At 40.0% G+C, this 21,780-nt stretch overlaps 1 protein-coding gene across 8 annotated transcripts in view; it reads left to right on the forward strand.

The window, feature by feature from the left end:
• The window catches only part of LOC117402566 (latent-transforming growth factor beta-binding protein 1-like), a 166,448-nt gene that overhangs the window by 136,533 nt on the left and 8,135 nt on the right, over positions 1-21,780 (forward strand). For all 8 annotated transcript variants that reach the window (XM_034003849.3, XM_034003851.3, XM_059023839.1 and 5 more), the window contains 5 exons: positions 9,224-9,388; positions 10,101-10,187; positions 11,735-11,863; positions 12,715-12,855; positions 15,699-15,860. In XM_034003849.3, coding sequence (XP_033859740.3) covers positions 9,224-9,388; positions 10,101-10,187; positions 11,735-11,863; positions 12,715-12,855; positions 15,699-15,860 — 684 coding nt within the window. The remainder of the gene's footprint in view (positions 1-9,223; positions 9,389-10,100; positions 10,188-11,734; positions 11,864-12,714; positions 12,856-15,698; positions 15,861-21,780) is intronic.

The raw sequence follows: 21,780 nt of genomic DNA on the forward strand, positions 1-21,780 counted from the left end.
CGCCTACGGAAACGCTACAAAAAGAAAGAGCGTGCGAGAGCTAACTTTTATAAAGACCCATTCAAATTTGTAAAGAAGTTATTCACCAGTGAGAAGAATGGCACACTAAAAGCATCTAAGGTTGAGCTGGAGAGATATTTGGAGGAAACACATACAGATTCAAAAAGGCAGGAGCCTATGTCAATTCCGTCAGACATCCCACCTATCAATCCACCAGAATACCAAATGGAGGACTGTGCACCTAAGTGGAAAGAAATAGAGCAAGCTGTGAAAAAAGCAAGGGCTTCATCATCTCCAGGGCCTAATGGAGTTCCGTACAGAGTGTACAAGAGTGCTTCAGGAGTTCTACGAATTTTGTGGAAATTGATGAAAGTGGCATGGGAAAAACAGGTTGTACCAAGAGCATGGCGCCGAGCAGGTGGAGTCTTTATACCTAAAGAAAAAGATTCTACAAGCATCAGTCAGTTTCGTCCCATTTCCCTATTAAACGTAGAAGGCAAGATTTTCTTCAGCATTATTGCTCAGAGATTGTCAGCTTACCTATTAAAGAACTGCTTCATTGACACTTCAATACAAAAAGCAGGCATTCCAGGTTTCCCAGGTTGCTTAGAACACATCAATGTGATCTGGCAACAAATTCAATCAGCTAAAAAGGAGAGGAAGGAACTCCATGTGACATTCCTGGATTTGGCCAATGCATATGGTTCAGTGCCACATGAACTACTTTGGGCAGCATTTGATTTTTTCAGTGTACCGATGACAATAACAAATTTAGTGAAAGCCTATTTTGGAGATTTGCAATTCAGTTTTTCAACTTCAGAATTCAGCACTACATGGCAATGCCTAGAGGTTGGAATAATGGCAGGATGCACCATTTCTCCACTGGCTTTTACCATGGCAATGGAAGTAATCATTAGGGCATCAAAATGGGTAGTAGGAGGAGAGCGCTTGGCTTCTGGAATGCGACTACCACCAATTCGAGCATACATGGATGACATGACAACCATGACTACAACAGTAGCCTGCACTAATCGATTATTGGGCAAATTAACCAATAACATTGAATGGGCACGAATGCAATTCAAGCCCACTAAATCAAGGAGCATCTCTATAATTAAAGGCAAAGTAGTAGATAAAACATTCTTCATTAATGGTGAGGCAATACCAACAGTGTCTGAGAAGCCAGTGAAGAGTCTTGGGAGATGGTACGACGGGGATCTAAAGGACACAGTTCGTGTGGGAGAAGTTAGACAACAAGCAGTGGAAGGGTTGAAGAGCATAGACAGCTGCGCTCTACCAGGTAATCTAAAACTCTGGTGCTTTCAGTTTGGTCTACTGCCGAGGTTGCTGTGGCCACTGACTGTGTACGAGGTTTCTTTGACAACAGTAGAGAAGCTGGAAGCTTTAATCAGTTCATACATCAGGAAATGGTTGGGAGTTCCACGCTGCCTCAGCAGAGTGGGACTTTATGGTAAAGGAATACTGCAGCTACCAGTCTCTGCTCTAACCGAGGAGTTTAAGTGCGCCAAGGTCAGACTGGAAATGACATTAGTAGAGTCACGCGATAAATGTGTAAGGGAGGCAGCACCTGTGTTGAAAACTGGAAGAAAGTGGGCGGCAAAGAAAGCTGTGGAAGATGCAAAGGCTGCCCTTCGAATTGGTGATATCATGGGGCAAGTTCAGCATGGAAGAGGGGGTCTTGGCTTCAGTTCAACTCCTCCTACATGGCACAAGGCGGCCCCAGCTCAAAGGAGGAAGCTGGTGGTCAACGAGGTGCAAAAGCAGGAGGAGAGGATGAGGTGTATAAAGGCCATTTCCCAGGCCAAGCAGGGAGAATGGATGAGATGGGAGAGTGTGGAACAACGCAAGATTGGCTGGAAAGACCTATGGTCAATGGAACAGAGCAGGATCAGTTTCCTCATCAGGTCAACATATGATGTTCTCCCATCACCACAGAACCTAAACCTCTGGGTAGGAGAGGATCCCTCATGTCCTTTGTGTTCATCACCTGCAACATTAAGGCACATTTTGACAGGATGTAAGGTGGCTCTTAGCCAAGGACGGTTTACTTGGCGCCATGACCAGGTGCTGCGATGTTTGGCCTTAGCATTGGAAGACAAGCGTAACATGACCAATAAGTTGCCACCTGTTCCATCAAAACATTACACACAAAAGACAACATTCCTCCGCCCAGGAGAGCAACCACCAAGAAAAGGTGTTAAAACCAATTCTCGCCCAGGACAACTGGAAGCTGCTAGAGACTGGAAAATGCTGGCAGATGTTGGTCAACGGCTTATTTTTCCACCTGAGATTGCCACCACTAACCTTCGACCAGATATTGTCTTGTGGTCTGGATCAGCACGCCTTGTTCACCTGGTAGAGTTAACAGTGCCATGGGAGGATGCTGTAGATGAGGCGTATGAGAGGAAGAAACTGCGGTATGCTCAACTAGCCACTGAAGCGGAACAGCGAGGATGGAGAGTTCGGGTTTACCCAGTGGAAGTGGGTTGTCGAGGATTTGTGGCACACTCTACAACCCGGTTTCTCAGAGACGTCGGATTCAGTGGCCAAGAGTTGCGTCGCACAGTGAAGAACTTATCTGAAGCAGCAGAGAGGAGCAGCAACTGGCTGTGGTTGAGACGGAAAGATTCTGGCTGGGGACAGGTAAGTAAGCTGGGCTGAGTTGAGTGGGGGACGGAGGGGGGTGATGCTGGGACGCCAGAATCACCGTCGAGCCCTCTTGAGGTGTCGTGGGCTAGTCGACGAAACACTGAGGATGGAAGGTGCCCACTTGAAAACCCCAGAGATGTACCCTACTTAGCTCAATCCAGACGGTTGTCATGCTGATGCGCTGGGGAGGCCGCACTTTGGTTGATCCCCGGAGCCAGCATCGCAGCCGTTGTGTGTGCTGATGCGCCAGGGAGGCAAAATAAGCTGATCCCTGGAGCCAGCATTACACTTCAGCCATTAACACCAGACAGAAGGATATCTACATCATCATATGGAAGGAAACGTAAATGGATGGAGACACATATGGATCACATTAGTTTACTGTAAAGCTACGTCTTAGTTGGTGCTTATCTTGGCGAGAGCCGAGTTCAAATCAGCATGAAGTTTTAACATCTACTCTCGTGTAATGGAAATCATGTTTATATATTGCACAAAGAAAATCACCCTATGCGAATGATAGTCAGTACAATTGATAATCCAACACACATAATAGCTGAAATAGCAGAAAAACAACTTAGGTCGCACGTTGAGAAATTACCAAGCTATGTTAAGGATACAACACAATTTTTAAAAAGACTTGAATCAATAAAACACAACCTTCCAGAGAATACAGTTTTATTTTGCATGGATGTAAAATCCTTGTACCCAAGTGTCCCTCGTAAAGAAACTTTAGAAGCTTGTCAAAAAGCACTAGATAATAGACTAGATAAATCAATACCAACAGCAGAGGTGCTGAACATGATCAACATAGTTTTAGAAAACAGTTATTTTACATTTGTTGATAAGAATTACAAACAAAACGATGGTACAGCAATAGGATCTAAATTAGGAATGCATTTTGCCAGTACATACATGGGGAAATGGGAAGAACAATTACTTAGAAAATCGGAAAGAGAACCTTTAGAATACATTCGGTTTGTAGATGATATTTTTGGGGTTTGGACACATGGAGAAGAATCTCTTTTCCAGTTTCATAAAATGACAAATGAAATACACAGTAATATTAAGGTGGATCTTCGATGGACAAGGAAAGAAATAGAATTTTTAGATACCATAGTAAAACTTGAAGAAGGTTCAATTGAGACTGACCTCTTCTGTAAACCTACTGACATGCACCAGTATTTACACATGTCCTCTGCACATCCGATACACACTAAAAGGGCAATCCCAAAGGGTCTAGGAATAAGAATACGAAGAATATGCTCAAAAGAAAGTGACTATGTAAAACAAAAAAATGTATTAAAAACAAATCTTAAAAAAGAGGATACAAAGAAAGAATTATAGAGACGGAGTTAAGAAAAGTGGATAAACTAAAAAGAGATGATCTACTAGATTATAAAAATAGAGATAAAAAGGTCAAAAGAGTCCCATTAATAATGACTTACTCTAAACTTTTGCCCAATATCTCTAAAATAGTTTGGAAACACTTGCGGATTCTACATAATTCAGAAAAATTAAAAAAAAAAAGTATTTCTTAAAGCCCCAGTTGTAGCATTCAAAAGAGAAGCTAATTTAGGTGATATTTTAGTTCACAGTAAACATAAAAGAATAATTGACAAAATAGGTTCTACGAACATGTGCACTAGTAGATGTAAAGTGTGTAAATACATAGACAAAAGTAAAAATATAATTAAACATAAGAACACCACATATCCACTAAAAACTAATACCTACTGTAAAAATAGCAATGTTGTTTATGGAATAGCCTGTGAAAAATGTGATGAAATCAAATATGTTGGAGAGACTGGAACTACTTTATATAAAAGAATTCAGAACCACCTGTCATTAATTAGAAATAAAAAAATGAATGAACCAATAGTACAGCACTTCACCAGTGAGGGACATGACATAAATGATGTAAAGTTTGTAGTATTAGAACAGCTCAAATTAGACAATGCGACATATAGAAGAATAAAAGAAAGTAAATGGATAAATAGGCTGAACACGATTATGCCAGCGGGACTCAACAGAAAAGAATGAACTAATTAACTTCAATAAATATATAACATTTAAATAAATAAACAAAATTCATTCAAAAGTTGTGCATACTGATGCGCTGAGGAGGCCAAATCTAGACTGATCCTCAGAGCCAGCATTGCATGATATAATAAAAATATAAGTTTATATAAAGTAGTGTTAATTAGAATTAATACAGATTCAAAGATAGAAGTAAAAATGATGTCACAATATATAGAACACCATTACATCATGTAAGAATAAATCATGGATTTGAATGTAAACAATAACAAGTAGATGTCATGCCGTCAAAAACCTATAAATACCTCCAATGTTTTGATTCAAACACAGGCTCCCTTGAGAAAGATATGTACAACATATCGAAACGTTGGGCAGCTGGCTCTTTGAGCTAATATATATATATATATATATATATATATATATATATATATATATATATATATATATATACACTACCGGTCAAAAGTTTTAGAACACCTCCATTTTTCCAGTTTTTATTGAAATTTACGCAGTTTAATGTCTCAATGTACTCTGAAATTAAAGCATAGAACAAATAAACAATTGGAGATAAAAAAGAAATCATGGAATTGTTTTGTTTAACAAAATTTAATCTAAATTTTCGACTAATCAAAGTAGCCACCTTTTGCAGATATAACAGCCGAACACACTCGTGGCATTCTTTCTACAATGGAAATCAAATATTGTTCAGAAAGTTCTTCCCAACACTGTTGCAGAAGTTCCCACAAATGTGTTGCACTTGTAGGTTGCTTTGCTTTCAGCCTTCTGTCCAGTTCATCCCAAACCAGCTCGATGGGGTTTAAGTCTGGAGACTGTGCTGGCCATTGCATGATTTGAAGCCTACCGTCTTGTTCTATTCTTCTGACATAGCCTGGAGGTATGTTTTGGGTCATTATCTTGCTGTAGGATGAACCCCTGACCAACTAGACGTATACCAGAGAGTATTGCATGGCGCTGCAAAATGCTGTGGTAGCAGTTTTGGTTCAGGGTGCCAGTCACTCTGTGCAAGTCGCCGACTCTGGATCCAGCAAAAGAGCCCCAGACCCTCACGCTTCCTCCTCCATGTTTGACAGTTGGTGTCACACACCGAGGAACCATCCTTTCGCCTACTCTACGGCGTACAAAAACCCTGCGTGATGAACCGAAGATTTCAAATTTTGATTCATCGGTCCATAAGACCTTCTTCCAGTCATCAGTAGTCCACTGGCGGTGCTTCATGGCCCAGGCAAGCCTCTTTTTCTTATTTTGCCATCTTAGCAATGGCTTTCTTACTGCCACTCGACCTGTCAAACCTGCAGCTCGAAGTCTTCTCTTCACAGTTGAAACTGAGACTTGCTTACTTCGACCAGTGTTAAGCTGTGCTTGAAGCTGTTGTCCTGTGAGCCGCCTATCACGCAAGCTGTTGACTCTCAGAAACTTGTCTTCTGATTCTGTTGTGGCTTTGGGTCTGCCAGACCTCTTCCTGTCAGAGTTTCCTCCAGTTTCCAAGTGCCTTTTGATGGTGTAGGAAACTGTACTCACTGACACCTTGGCTTTCTTTGCAATTTCTCTAAAGGAAAGACCTACACTTTTAAGGGTTATAATGGTCTGTCTGTCTTCCTTTGTTAATTGCCTTTTTCTTGCCATTATGAGAGCAATATACTACTTCCTGCAGTACAATACTGTCCAAATAATGCTTAAGAGAGTGTAGTAACACAGTCTTTTCCAACACTGCTTTTATACAGACAGAGGGTTTGTAAGTAATCAACAAAAGTTGGGACACCTGTAGGAATTGTTAGCATCAACTTTCAAGGCTTAATTTACTTCCATTGCTGCAGAACAGCTGTAAGTTGTTAAGCCATTACTTGTTCCCTGAAAAAGGCCTTTTTGTATAACTCTGAAATGTACGTTATTTTTCAGTTTTTGGTAACCTAAACTTTTTTTTTTAACCTCTGGCAGTTTACCACTTATCTTTGTACCATTTCAGGTTATTCACTGGACTTGAACTGCTTAAATTTCAATAAAAACTGGAAAAATGGGGGTGTTCTAAAACTTTTGACCGGTAGTGTATATATATATATATATATATATATATATATATATATATATATATATATATATATATATATATATATATATTACACACATAAATACACTACAGACTCATGTGTACTGTTATATGTTAGTTCACAAAGAACCCTATTTTAATTATTTACACAGTGATGGTACAGTATAGATGCTACTGTTTAGATCAATTGAATATTTCCCTGTAAGTTAAAGAAGTAAAGATGGTTGTGCATTAACTGGTACAAACCAGTCCTGTTTCAACATGCTCCCAGTTAAATTTAGTAAAAGTTTACAGGTTTTTTGGAAGCATTTCCTCATACAGCCATACACTTAGACCACAATGTAATGTCCTGAAAACAGTGTCTCCTTGCACTGAACAAGAGTAGTCAAGCTTTCCCCATAATTACACAATATTCCTACACCCGTGGCCCACATCCAAGCTACTCTCCATTTTCACCCTGACTTTATTAACACAAAGAAAAGGCTCTTTTATGAGCAGCTTTGCTTGTGTATTTAATATGGATTTGGGTTCTCCTCCCTGACTTCTTAAATAGTATCTGTTATGCAGTGGTGGAAGGCAAGCTTGTTGTAACCGTAGCCTCCTCCCATTGTCTGCAAGACCCAGTTCTCAACAGCAGGGGGCCAGTGGAGAGTTTCTCCTTTTTACTGCGTTATACAGGCAAGACAACCTTGGAGCATGCAGTACCAAGTCACAGTGGTGTGGGGGTTGAGAGGGGAATGTGTTCGAGAGACTTGACTGTATTTGGCAGGATACTTGGTCTGTTTTGTTCTGTAAGTGCCACTGTGGGCCTTGTACTGTAACGGAAACACTAGGTTAGAGTGGGGAAAGCACGTATTTCCTTTCCACAGCATGTGTTTTTGAATATCAAAAGAAACCTTTTGGCACGCCATTGGAATTCAACACGCGCATTAATCACGGACGATTGCCCTGCGGATCTGAGCGATTTGTTACTTCTCCAACGCAGTCCTCCAGACACCCACTGGCGTGCCCGTCTCAGCGGGCTGCGCACAGTCACTCTCCATTGCTTGCGCTGTCCCAGTTCACGGTCGTATTGCAAGCAGCAGTGTGTTGTTCATTAGGACCTCTCAAAAGAGTCGCCACTGCCACGTTCTGAAAATAGACTTGCCATCTGGTTGACTGTTAAAATGTTAATGGAAAGCAGAACCTGTTCATCCCAGTGTGAGAAAGAAATATACACTTTGTGTGTGACCAAACAACACTGCCAACTCGACAGTGAGGGGGCGGACTAGTGCTATTTATTTAATAAAACACAATAAGATTTGGATCAAAGTTTTTTTTTCTAAATTTATATATATATATATATATATATATATATATATATATATATATATATATATATATTAGCTAAAGTAATAGCCTGCGCCCATGTTGAGTAATTATTGGTCGATGAAAACTTTAAGTGCTGGAAAACAGCATCCCTATAATATCATTATACAGTCTGTAACTCTATCTTTTTACCATTTCCACAAGTTTGTTATAAAAGAAGGCGGCACTGTATGTAGTTACAGATTCTGGCAAGTGTCACAGGTTTGCGTTGTGTCACGTGGGAAATCGCTCTTCCTGTATATGATATTATATCATTGTACTCTTCTGCTAAAATTGCATTGTATCAGATTTCTCTTTGGTCACATTTTTGTGTTCCATATCAACTGATATGCATATAATTGTGCTTTCCCACCCTGAAATGGTAACAAGTGTATTCATGGGAAATGTTAGATTTAACAGGAAAGATACATTTATCATTATTATAGCGGGAGTATATGTGATCTCTGTGTTCCATTTCCTGAGCACTACCACATTACAAAACCATAGAATGGTTTGGCACATGTTGATGGAGCGTTATAGGAGCGTTATAGGAATGGTAATGGAGTCAGAAAGTTCTGTCAAGAAGGGTAGTATGCTAACACTTTATATTGAGTGTCTCTTATTACTGTGTATTTACATAGTAGTTACTTACTAAATACATGTGTATTTACACATACTTACAGTGTTATTATACATAGTTACAATGTACTTAATGTGTAAAGGTTTTTGCATGATATATAATTACATGACTATCCATGCCCTGAAAGTTAAAGTGCTACTGAAACCTCTTTCATGGAAAGAGGAGGCATTACATTAATATTTGAAGTTGTTTGTAAAATTAGTAAATATTAATATGTTAACTCATTGTGATGTATTACTATGTGCTCCCATTGATATTACTCACATAAAATACCGGTATGTAATAAAATATTAGACCAAGTGTATAGGATCTATTTGCTTTTAAATGTATACTATAGAACTGTATAAAATTAAAAAAGAGCATATCATTTTTTGTAATATTCAATGTTGAACCTTGGTATATTTCAGAGTACAATTTTGAAATGTTTCTTTTTTAATGTTAAGCTTCACTTTATTTCATTGCAGCAGTTGAATTGGTAGAAAGAAAAGAATGCTACTACAATCTGAATGATGCCAACTTCTGTGATAACGTCTTGACTTCCAACGTCACCAAGGAGGAGTGTTGCTGCACACTGGGGGCTGGCTGGGGGGACAACTGTGAAATGTTCCCCTGTCCTGTCTTAGGAACCAGTAAGGGACACACATTGTTGTTGAGTTGTTTGTTTTTTTTATATTAAGAAATTATTTATCAAGGACAGCATACCTGAAAGACACCATCCTGTTCTTATTGCTTCAGTTCTGCTAGACAAGAAAGTGCCTATATAAATGCCTGTTGTATTGTATTGTATATTGCATACAAGCAGTAACATTCACCAGGGTGTGTGGCCGTTGTGTAATATACCACTCCACCACCAAGAAGTGTGAGCTTTACATAAGTAGCCTCATATGTGCTTTTGAAATGGTGAAGAAATTAAACTAAGGTGATGAGATCCAACCAGTGTAGTCGTGGTAGGATATTAACAGGGGTCTTGACCAATCAGAGAGCTTGGTTCGCCCAAGTCATTTTATGGATTCAGGGACTGGTGCACTGCAGAACTGCACTTGAGCACTGTTTTGAGCAGCAGTGTGTGTGCTTTGAGTTACACTGAACTTTAACTTGAATCAGAACGTCATAAACCGTAAGAAAACAGAAAAGGTCATCATGACCAGATGATAAGAGGTGTCAGCAGCGAGAACATTCTGGTGAACAACAGAGTTGAGTTGAGAGTGAGTTGTAACATCCTGTATTAATTCATCCACTGTTAAAATGTGATTCAAAAGGGCTGTTGAAGATTAATAACGGAAATTACATAACCAGTTTATCCAGTAATTAATATAACGTTATACAATTCTCCCTCCACAGCTGCGTTTTCTGCAATGTGTCCTGGTGGGAAAGGATTAATTCCCAATGGAGACTCCACTTACGGTGTCACTGCAAAGAACTACAAAGGTACACCATGGTAGAGCTGGAACACCAAGCCTCACATTGTGTTCTCAAAGTGTTGGGACAGTTTTAGGAGAACAGGAATGCCCTTGGTGAAAACATTTCTGTGTTGTAATATCAGTCTTGCTGTTAACCACATTCTTACAGCAGCAATATACAGTACAGTATACCCTTTTATAATGCTGTAGTCTGGGGCCATGTTTAAGAGACGTTTTGCAGTCCACATTATAATGAGAATGCTAGTGATAGCAGACCACCATTGTGGTGCAAATGGGAACTACGACCATAATGCCATAATGCGCACTATACAATACCACTGTGAATTACATTCAATAAATATTCGAGTTTAACTATTTTAATTAACCAAACATTCTACATACATAGCATGTGTATATTTCTAAAATAGAGTAAATCTGGTATGTTTGGCACACAGAAAAGGCCATTATTATTATTTTACCCCAAATTAAGTACTGTATGAATATTATGTTGGGTTGAGATTTGGTTCTAAAATGGCTATCATCATAGTAATGGAAATATTATAGGAGGCACGTGTTGGAATATTCTAAACAATGTATTGCAGCATAGAGTGTACCAACATACTTTTGAATCCATGCCAATGTATATCATTTTCATATTGTCTGGAGAGAGGCAGTCTGAATTGAAGCTTAGTTGAGGCTCAGTTAATTTTCCATTGCCAGTGTGGTGTGGAAAATGAACAGTTTTTTAATAATCTTTTTACATTGTATCCTGTTTAGGTTTGGATGAGTTTCAGTGGCGTTTTGAGGTTCCTGGTAATGTTTCAGAAAATGTTAGAGAGCCTAATGCACTCAGAGTGCTGTTGCTGTTCTGAATAAATGGGCTGTAAGATATGACAGTTTAGTGCAACTTATGGTACTTTTCAATCAGGTTTTTTTTTTTTTTTAAACTTACAGTAAATTGTCAGCTCTTGAGTCTCAGTACCCAAAGTCTGTTTTAATGGATTAAATACAGTTTGATGTCCAAGTTTTGGACCGTTCTTTAGAATATGAAACATGATTTAATCCACAAGTAAAGCTTTGTGGAACGCAGACTAATACGTGATCTCCTTGAGTTACAACATGTGGTCTCCTTGTGTTGAATTTACCACTTAGCATAAAGAGCAAGTTCTGTCAACGGTCTCGCTTGATGTATACATTGTAAAATAGTGAATATAAATAGAGATTATTATTGCAAAGAACGATTTCATCTTCAGTCAGACTAACTTTATATCATACAATGTGTAGTCAATTATGTAGTGAAAATCTATGTATGCCTTCTTTCTTGCACAAAAAACACTGAAGAAGTTTTTGAGCACATTCATATGTTTGAGCACGTTCATAAGGTACAGTACTGTATGTCACTACCAGGGACTATTTCATATTTCGTAACACAATGAGAAATATATACAGCCTACAACTTTCATATGCTTAGACTGGATGTTTTTCTTAATGACAATAATGTCACTAGTTATAGTCTTAGAATGCTTAATGCTGAGTTTGCCAGATTCCTAAACATTTGTTCCTTTCTGTTTACAGATGCAGATGAGTGTGTTTTGTTTGGGCAGGAAATCTGTAAGAATGGGTTCTGCTTAAACACACAGCCTAGTTTTGAGTGCTACTGCATGCAGGGCATGTACTATGACCTGTTGAAACTGCAGTGCCTGGGTAAGAGACTTGAACACGGTGTATGATGAGGCGCTGTGTGAAAGCTGTTTATTTAAGAACAAAAAGCAAAAGAGGCCAGCCACCCTATGCACATCATTTTCCCCTGTTTTGATGTCTGTCTGCTTTAGATTTTATTTTTAAACTGCAAAGGAGCATCATTAAAATGCTATTTATATAGAATGGTGGGTGTGTGTGCAACTGGCTCATCGCTGCATTGCCCAACGTGTCCCTCAAGACAGTATTTAGGTCACCTCATGCTACTACAGATTGTGTAAGCAACAATACTGTACATTGTATCCTTGCTGAAAAGTTTTTTAAAATGTTTTTGTCTCTGCAACGCAGCAGTTATTATGACCCAAGTTATTTAGATAGAAAATCAGAATCTGCAATGAGGTATGGACATTTCTCCTGTGAAGAGAAGCTCTGAATTTTAGTTTCAGATGCAGACCAATAAGGCTCTATACAGGGCATACTATATACACCACTGCCATCTGCTGGTCACATAAATAATTACAGTTTACTGAAATTAATGAAATAGAACTAGAAAGTGCATTGAACAGTGGGCTGATCTGGATACCTGAGAAACACAGATACTGGATTTTATTATCAGTTTTTGTTTAGTCAGGTATTTAACTACCCACACATCTCTAATTCCAAAGAAGTGTATTGTTTTAGAAGCCCAACTGGTGATATTACTGGGAGCACTGCAACAGATGTTAAATTGCCACCAAGAATATTCTCACTGTGTGACTGATAGAAATGGCCCGTACAAATGAATACATAAATGTAAAGGTCAGTCGTAAAGTAATCCTCAGCCCCACAGAGTTAATGTAATGATGTTGTTTTTGCAGATATTGATGAGTGTCAAGATGACTCAAGCTGTGTCAGCGGTCAGTGTATCAACACAGAGGGGTCATACAACTGCTTCTGCACACGCCCAATGATCTTGGACACTACAGGGAAGCGCTGCGTTGGACCGACAGAGATCACAGGTGAGCTTTATTACTGTCTACCGAGCGGTGAGAAAGGCAATTGCCTGTGTAAACTGAGGAAACAGCAGCCATCACAGTGCAATGAAATGGAAAGGTCACAGAATGATTCTCTTAGGAGGTTGACCAGGATACTATGAAGCAAAAGACAAATGCCAACAGCACCAACCTGTTCCCACGCTGCTCTGCTGTTGGTTGAGCTGTTAGTGTGCTCAGCCGAGTTAGATGTAGATTTGCATGATGGTAAACCCTTTCAAAGTGATCCTGAGGTGGCAACATCGGAAGTGACCAGAGGGCTTAGTTTATCAACACGCTGCCTTTCTGTCCTGAAAGAAATGTCAATACTAATTACAAACTGAACTAATGAAGTAACAGATCTGTCTGTCGCCCAACTCAGTAGCACTTCTTGACAGCTAGCTAAAGCCAGCTTCAGTCAATGGGAAACCTGGCGGGTATTGATGAGTTCATGCAATTAACAGAGTTGGTGTGGGGAAATATCTAGTAGGGTTAGGTACAGTGCCTTGCATAAGTATTCACCCCCCTTGGACTTTTCCACATTTTGTAGTGTTACAACCTGGAATTAAAATGGATTTAATTGGGATTTTTACCATTTGATTTACACACCATACTTAACACTTTGAAGGTGCAAAATATTTTTTATTGTGACACAAAACTTAATTAAACAAAAAAAAAGACATTTGTTGGTTGCATAAGTATTCACCCCCCTGAGTCAATACTTGGTAGAAGCACCTTTGGCAGCAATTACAGCTGTGAGTCTTTTTGGGTAAGTCTCTACCACCTTTGCACATCTGGATCCTGCAATTTTTGCCCATTCTTCTTGGCAAAATTGCTCAAGCTCTGTCAAGTTGAATGGGGACCGTTGGTGAACAGCAATTTTCAAGTCTTGCCACACATTCTCAATCGGATTGAGGTCTGGGCTTTGACTGGGCCATTCTAAGACATTCAGGTTCTTGTTCTTAAACCACTCCAGTGTAGCTTTGGCTCTGTGTTTAGGGTCATTGTCCTGCTGGAAGGTGAACCTCCGCCCCAGTCCCAGGTCTCTTGCAGACTGAAACAGATTTTCCTCTAGAATTTCCCTGTATTTGGCTCCATTCATCTTGCCCTCAATCCTGACCAGTTTCCCACTCCCTGCCGATGAAAAGCATCCCCATAACATGATGCTGCCATCACCATGCTTCACCATGGGGATGGTGTTCTCAGGGTGATGAGCAGTGTTGGCTTTGCGCCACACATAGCGTTTTGCGCTAAGGCCAAAAAGTTCAATTTTGGTCTCATCAGACCAGAGAACCTTTTTCCACATGTTTGTTGTGTCTCCCACATGCCTTTTGGCAAAATCCAAATGGGATTTGATATGGGTTTTTTTCAGCAATGGCTTTCTTTTCGCAACTCTTCCATAAAGCCCCGTTTCGACATTATGGACTATTTTGTGTAAATCCATTTTAATTCCAGGTTGTAACACTACAAAATGCAGAAAAGTCCAAGGGGGGTGAATACTTATGCAAGGCACTGTAACTGTATAAATCCCCCCAGTGTTTCCTTTAAGGTTAAAAGTTTATTGAATTTGAACCTAAAACTATTGTTCTCTGTAAAGAGCCTGCAGGTCCCAAACCATGTACAAAGGCTGTATAAATGATTACATCATTCTGCAAGATTTGTATTAATTATTTATCTTTTACAATCGAATTCCCTTTCGACCCAAAAGCCTGTTTTGAGCCCCCGACAGACAGAGAGAAACAAGACAGAAAAATCTGACAGATGGTTGTGTTAATGTGGAAGACCTTGATGTGTCTGAGGTACCGTTCACAAAGAGAGATCAGTACAGCACGCACAACGCTCCTGTTCAGTAATTTCCTGGATATGCAGAAACATCTGTTTTTCACACCTCTGGAGAGGAGAGCTGGCCCCCTAACGCATCATAACATGATGTAATGGAAACACTGTACCACTCATGTGTAAATCACAGGCTGAGCTAGTACTGATGAAGCCATGATGGTCCTAGTCTACTGTGTAAATAGCTCTGCGCTGGACCTCTTCTGTGACAAAACTCCTCCAAACAGATACTAGGAGCTACATTCCATTTACAACCACATGTACTGTTGTTCACTAATCCGCGCCTCTGTGGATACGCCCAGCATATTACTGCAAACCAACAGTGAACTAGAGTCAGAAGATGTGAGTTAGTATACTGATGGTTAATTTAGCTGAAGTTCTCATAAAGTCTGTGTGAAGTATATCAGTGTTTCCAATCCTAGCCCAGCATATGCAGCACAACAGTTCTGCAGAACATAACCGTGAAGTCACCAGAAGTGTCACGCGCTTATTTTTATTTGCTAACTCTGCGTAAACCAAGTACTAAACACTTAAACGTCTCTATGTGAATTATCTGTTCATTTCTGCAGTGTATACGTGGTTCTGTGTACTTTCTTAGGGGTGTGCTGATACTTGTACTCATGCTCTTAATAAAATGTATTTATTGTCAGGTGTTAAATAAATCCAGGACCGCTTTTCTTGTTTTGAAATCAACACATGAATTAATGGATTTATTTAATACCTGCCTGTAATACTTCTTAAAGACAATTACAAATAAGAGTAGCAGCACACCCCTACGTGTTTGTCCATGTTTCTCCAAGGAGTGGAACGTGGGCTCAGGTCTGTTATTCCAACCACCTCCTCAATTATTCAATTAAACCTGTTCAACTTCCGTTTCTAAAGTAGCTACATTGAACCTGAAGTGCAATAGCCCTCGTTGCCCACTCCTAAACCAGCAGGTATTCTTTCTTACAGTATGTGCCATGTAAGAAGTGGGTGTTGCTGGTTATTTTCAGATCACAGCGAGGATAGTGAGGATATCTGCTGGCAGAAAGTGAGCCAGGACTTCGTGTGCAGCCGTCCGCTGGTTGGACAACAGACTACTTACACAGAGTGCTGCTGTCTCCATGGGGATGGCTGGGGTATGGACTGTGCCCTCTGCCCATTGAAAACCTCTGGTAAGTGAATACTAATAAATCTCAGAATCTACTTTTGGGTGCAAATGCATACCTTTTATTTCCCGTTCCATGGCGTTATGCATCTGTACTTTTCAGAGTGGCTTTTGATATCATATTTCTAGCAAAGCATGTGCCACACTTAAGTCATTAAGGTTTTCCTGCATATTTTCGCAAGATTGACTAGCCCCATCTAACAGCGCTATATGTTTTGATTGTATACACCTTTTACTGGTTAGAATAATCAATCCCGCTTTTTGTGCTTGTATAGCTACAGTTCTTCTCTCTTTATTCAATTTTTGCTCCAAATGATGTAAAAGAAAAATGTGCAGAACCTAAAAAACACAGTGTTACCCTGGAGATTCACACCACTGTTCCTCTTGGTAATTGTGCTCATCAAGTGAAAGCAATCATTTAAACCAATAAAGCCCAGCTAATTCAGATGGTGTAGGTAATTAAAGTAGGAGGGATGAAATTAATGGGAAATATGAAGTCTATGGCCAAAAGTTTTGCATCATCTAGAATTTAGGATTGAGACATAATTAAGAAACAAATTGTATAAACATAGGGATGTTTTATTTAACAGTATGTAATCAAAGAAACTACAGAATGATATTGCAACAGTCTACTGGAAGCCATAATAGTAATACAGTATTTCATTTTAGATTTCGAAATGTCAAATTTTTCCATGTTTGTCAGTTTATGGAAAGTATATGGAAAACTACAAAGCAGTATGTAATTCAATATGTTAACTTAATATTAGTCAGCAGGTTTTATTCAACTTTATGAAGCAAAATCAGTAATTCTATAGAATGATGCAAAACCTTTGGCCATAGCTGTAGTGTTGTATTTTACACAAAGCTCAGTCCCACCTGTTAATGTGAGATATATAGTTAGATAGATAGACACACAGTGTTTTAATCACAGCCAGGTCAAGTACATCAGCTTACTGATCTTAAACCTGCTCTGACTCCATGAATGTCAGTTAGCTGGATCCATTTCAAATGCTGCCTTTGGACGACATTGCTTTAAATCATTTGTCATGAGCAGCTTGCCTTAACTTAAAAGAAAAATTAATTCTCTAGGTTTTTCATTGATTTATTGGTTTGTTGAAAACCCTTTTTCTGCAACTCTATTGAACTTCTCATGCTCATGAGAAACCAGGAAACCACAGTCAGTCCACAGTGACATCCATCGGGTAAACAAATCAGTGAAATCATTTGCATGTTCAGACTGCTTTGGTTTCTAAGCAGGCAAGTTTATTGCACATTTCTGATCCCTTCTATCGATTGAATTTACTGGTATTGAATCAGATAGGTTGATCGGACACGTTCTGTGTTCCTGACAAGGTATGTGCACCTATTGAGTACCATTTCTAACAATAACCTTCTTACTAATAGAAATTGTATATAGTCCTTCATTTTACTTTCTGACACAAAGCAGAAAAACAGTTTTTGACCCAAAGTGCTAATTCAACAAGGTCAACTTTAATAAGCAACGGCACACAGGAAATGAGGAACGTTATTGGAATCCATCTTATCTGTTTGTTTTCTTAATTAGTGATTTGTCTGAAGCTCAATGTGGGGAAACTTCATACGATCATATAATTGCTTTTGCAAGTTGCTCTGTTCTAGCATGGACCCCTCATTTAATTAATGCTATTTATTGTAGGTTTAAACATAGATTATTTTCCATACATTGCACTTAATATTTAAACAGAATACTGAGCATGAATGGACATGGAGTGCTGTGTTTATTCCACCACAGTATTTCATGAACTTTCATGCTGTATCCTCTATTCTATCCTTTGTAGCAGAGGATGCTCATCAGTGGTGTAGTCCTAAATCTGAAGGTACTGGAACGCCACTAAAAATATTGATTTTCTTAAACAAGAATTATTAGACGAATTCACATGTTATTTGTATACTGAACTTCTAATAACACATATAATCGGTAATGCATGTATCTCATTTCTACACGTATTTCCACTGAGGGTCTTTCTCCGTTTTATCAGAATGCTTTACTTTACGTGTCTGTGTGTCAGAGGCAGAACAATGATGTCTAAGCTGCCTATACAAAATAGTACTAGAACTGCATTCCAGCATGTTTTGGCTCAACTACACCATTTATGCTAATGCATGTGCATGCAAGGCAGGAATTGTTCAGTATTAACTGTATCCTTCAGGACAGTGCAGTGTGGTGGCTCGCTGTCTAGTCTACCTGCCTGCTCTGTAGCTCCACTTCCAAGGGCCAGTGAGACTGGAGACAGGGAAGGAATTTATCTTCCAGCCCGGGCAGTAACATAGAAAAACCTGTCCTGCTCCAATCCTTTATGGTCTTTTGTGTCAGAGGTACTCTGCACTGCTGGCTCCTCAGCACACAATCCACGTGCAGCTAATTATAATTGATGTGGTGTCTCCTGTGTCACAACTCAGACTGGAACGCCTGTTTAAATGCTTTAGGGGGGTTATTTTAAATGCTCTATACTTTCTATAAACAAATAAATGAATAGTTACCTCAGTGTAGTGTATTAATGCCCCACTTCTCCAAAATGCATGGAATTGTCATTATTTTACCATTGATTTGTTTTATTTTGGTGATTAAACTTGTGTTTGGAAAATATCCCAGGATTTAGGATGTCAAAATCCAGGGGATTATGTTTGCTGGGCCGTCTTTCTTTGAGACAACCAGACATATATTTTACATTTTGCTGTTTAGATCATTCAAGTAGACCACATTTTCTTGTTTATGGACATACTGTACAGTGGCTGTGATTCTCATCTGAAAGTTCCCTTGTGATTTCATAACCAGCAATCCAATGTAAAGAACATACAGTACAAACCGGTATGGTGAATTAACACAACGAGACATGTCAAAAGGAACCCTTTTTGTTCTTCTTTGATTAAAGTGAAAAATTCAGCCTCCCCATGGTTTCTATAAAACTGCATTCACAGTCTGCTGTCTCCTCAGAAGGCCCATAACTGAAGGGACCTTCAAAAGCACAGCACTAAAGAAACTGATCCTTTTGCTGCTTGCTATAAATTTTGTGAGCATGTCTTCACGCTTGACACCAGATGAAAGTTTAGGACTTTTAATAAAACATGTGTGATTTGAAATGTATATTGGTATTTGGGACACGGGGAATGCACAAATTAGTTCACGTGCAGACTGTGATTGGACTCGATTGCTAATTAATCATTCAATTGAGTCCAGGCACAGTCTGCACGAGAACTAATTTGTGCATTCCCTGTGCCCAAATAACAATACACATTTTAAATAACCGTGCTACATAACCCAAACTATACAAAATAAACCAAATACACCCAGAGGCGGGGGGTACACCGTCACAAAGAGTCAAGATGTTTAAAGATTGTTCTGGTGGCTAAATCAAGAGGCTGCATCGTGTTCAAGTTAAACTCCAACATGACCATGCTGGGTATTATCATTGCCCTCAGATAAGCCCTCAAATCAACATTGCAGTGGTTTATTTCTTGCCATGTATTTCCATTGGCCCTGCTCTTATAGGTAACTACCAAGTAATTACATGGAGATGGGCTTTTGAAAAACACTTACATGGTAACCTTATGGTACAGGCCATTTCTATTCTGTAAGAGCAGAAACTATTGGTAGTTATTACCATGTTATTACCATGTATAAATTGTAATATAAATATATAAATTAACATCTTTTTAAACTAATTATGACTGAAAAACTGCCACTAATTTAAATACAGTTAGAGAGTACAGACACAAAACAAAGCATAAACTTTGACTTTGAACTGAAAAATGTGTCAATAGAAATTAAAAATGAGCTGCTACATAACAATACATGGTTATTTTCCCCTCCAGATCAAATAACTTTGCTATACATTTATAGCTTTGTCATTTATATATATATATATATATATATATATATATATATATATATATATATATATATATATATATATATATTGTAACACATCAGGGAGGGGGTTAGTGTCCTCCCTGAAGAAAACATGTGCGTATGCACATTTTGTTTAATTGTTTTATTATTTTGTTTAATTGTTTATTGTTTAATTATCACCCGCACCTGATATATATTGTAAATTAATGTCAGGTGCAGGGTATTTAAGACGTGCAGCTTGTCTGCACACGGCTGCTGAGTAGAAGGAGGCAGATAAGGTGCTCTGCTTCCGAGCAGTCAAAGTGCAAGTGCTGTGTTAAACCTGTGTGGTTAAGTTTTTATGACAGGTAAACGGCTTAGCCGTCCTGCGAGCTAGTCAGGGACCTGCATGAAACGTTTAGTTAGTGCTCAAAACGGAGCTAGGTGTTTTGTTTCGTTTTGTTTAATTTTTGTGTGTTTATTAAAAATTAGCGCGACAGCGCTTAAAAACTCCATTTCTTGTGTGCTGGGTCGTAATTTTAAAGGGGCAACGAACCCGAGTGAGTGCCGGGCCGTCACATATGGTGTCAGAGTGTGTGGGCGCCCCTACGACCCTAGAAATGGAAAGCATTAAGGAGTTAATTGCGAGAATCAACCGCAATACTGCTGCTCAAATAGAGCAGACTGAGAGATGGGAGAGAGAGTTTGGGTGGCCCCCGTTAGAAATAAAAGAACGGGAGCCGACAGAATTGGAGCTGCTGCTCCAAAAGTGGGAGCAGGCAGAAGAGGCGGTGCCGGCGAGAGAAACCGCGGAATCGCCTGCACCAGAGGAGCTGCGGCAGGGAGAACAGGAGGAAGAGACCGTCCCGGAGCCAGAGGAGGTGAGCACCGCACCTCCACCACAGCTCCAGCCCACAACACCGGAAGAGGATCCGGCGCTGGTCAGTGCGGTCCCTTGCCCCTTGCTCCTGGACACCCTGCCGGTCTTCCTAGACCTCCCTGCGCTTGGCCTGGAGCCCAGGAGTCTGCACCATCGGCCACAGTTCTGCCCCTGGTTCCCTACTCCGCTCTCCCCAAGCACCCAGACGTCGCTGGGCTGCTGCCAGACGTCGCTAGTGCTCCCCCTGTTCGCTGCTAAGCTCCCCCTGGGTGATCGGACATCGCTGCGCCGGTCCCCAGGTGAAGACCTCTGCCCGCTGCTGCAGCCGCCTGTTCCCCGGCCGTCGCTTCGGTCGCCCCTGTCATCCCGGTGGGGTCCCATGTCGCCGGTTCAAGGTCCCTTCCTGGACGCGCCGGAGGAACCGACCCACCCTCAAGCCCGCCCGTGCAAGAGGGCGAAAATTGACATTTGTGGACTCGAGGGTGGGTGGCTGTGTTTTAGGGGAGGGGGTGGCCTTGGAATGGCCGATCAGTGTTACACACTTGAGGGGAAGGATGTGTAACACATCAGGGAGGGGGTTAGTGTCCTCCCTGAAGAAAACATGTGCGTATGCACATTTTGTTTAATTGTTTTATTATTTTGTTTAATTGTTTATTGTTTAATTATCACCCGCACCTGATATATATTGTAAATTAATGTCAGGTGCAGGGTATTTAAGACGTGCAGCTTGTCTGCACACGGCTGCTGAGTAGAAGGAGGCAGATAAGGTGCTCTGCTTCCGAGCAGTCAAAGTGCAAGTGCTGTGTTAAACCTGTGTGGTTAAGTTTTTATGACAGGTAAACGGCTTAGCCGTCCTGCGAGCTAGTCAGGGACCTGCATGAAACGTTTAGTTAGTGCTCAAAACGGAGCTAGGTGTTTTGTTTCGTTTTGTTTAATTTTTGTGTGTTTATTAAAAATTAGCGCGACAGCGCTTAAAAACTCCATTTCTTGTGTGCTGGGTCGTAATTTTAAAGGGGCAACGAACCCGAGTGAGTGCCGGGCCGTCACAATATATATATATAAAGTTAAATGACACAGCAGTTAGCCCACGTAATGAAGAACATTGCAGTAAAATATGTTGCTCATTTACATTTCTCCACTAGATGGCACCGGTCTCAAGTGCCACACTACATGGGTGGC

This window comes from Acipenser ruthenus, chromosome 5 (assembly GCF_902713425.1).
Source record: "Acipenser ruthenus chromosome 5, fAciRut3.2 maternal haplotype, whole genome shotgun sequence".
Lineage (NCBI taxonomy): Eukaryota > Metazoa > Chordata > Actinopteri > Acipenseriformes > Acipenseridae > Acipenser > Acipenser ruthenus.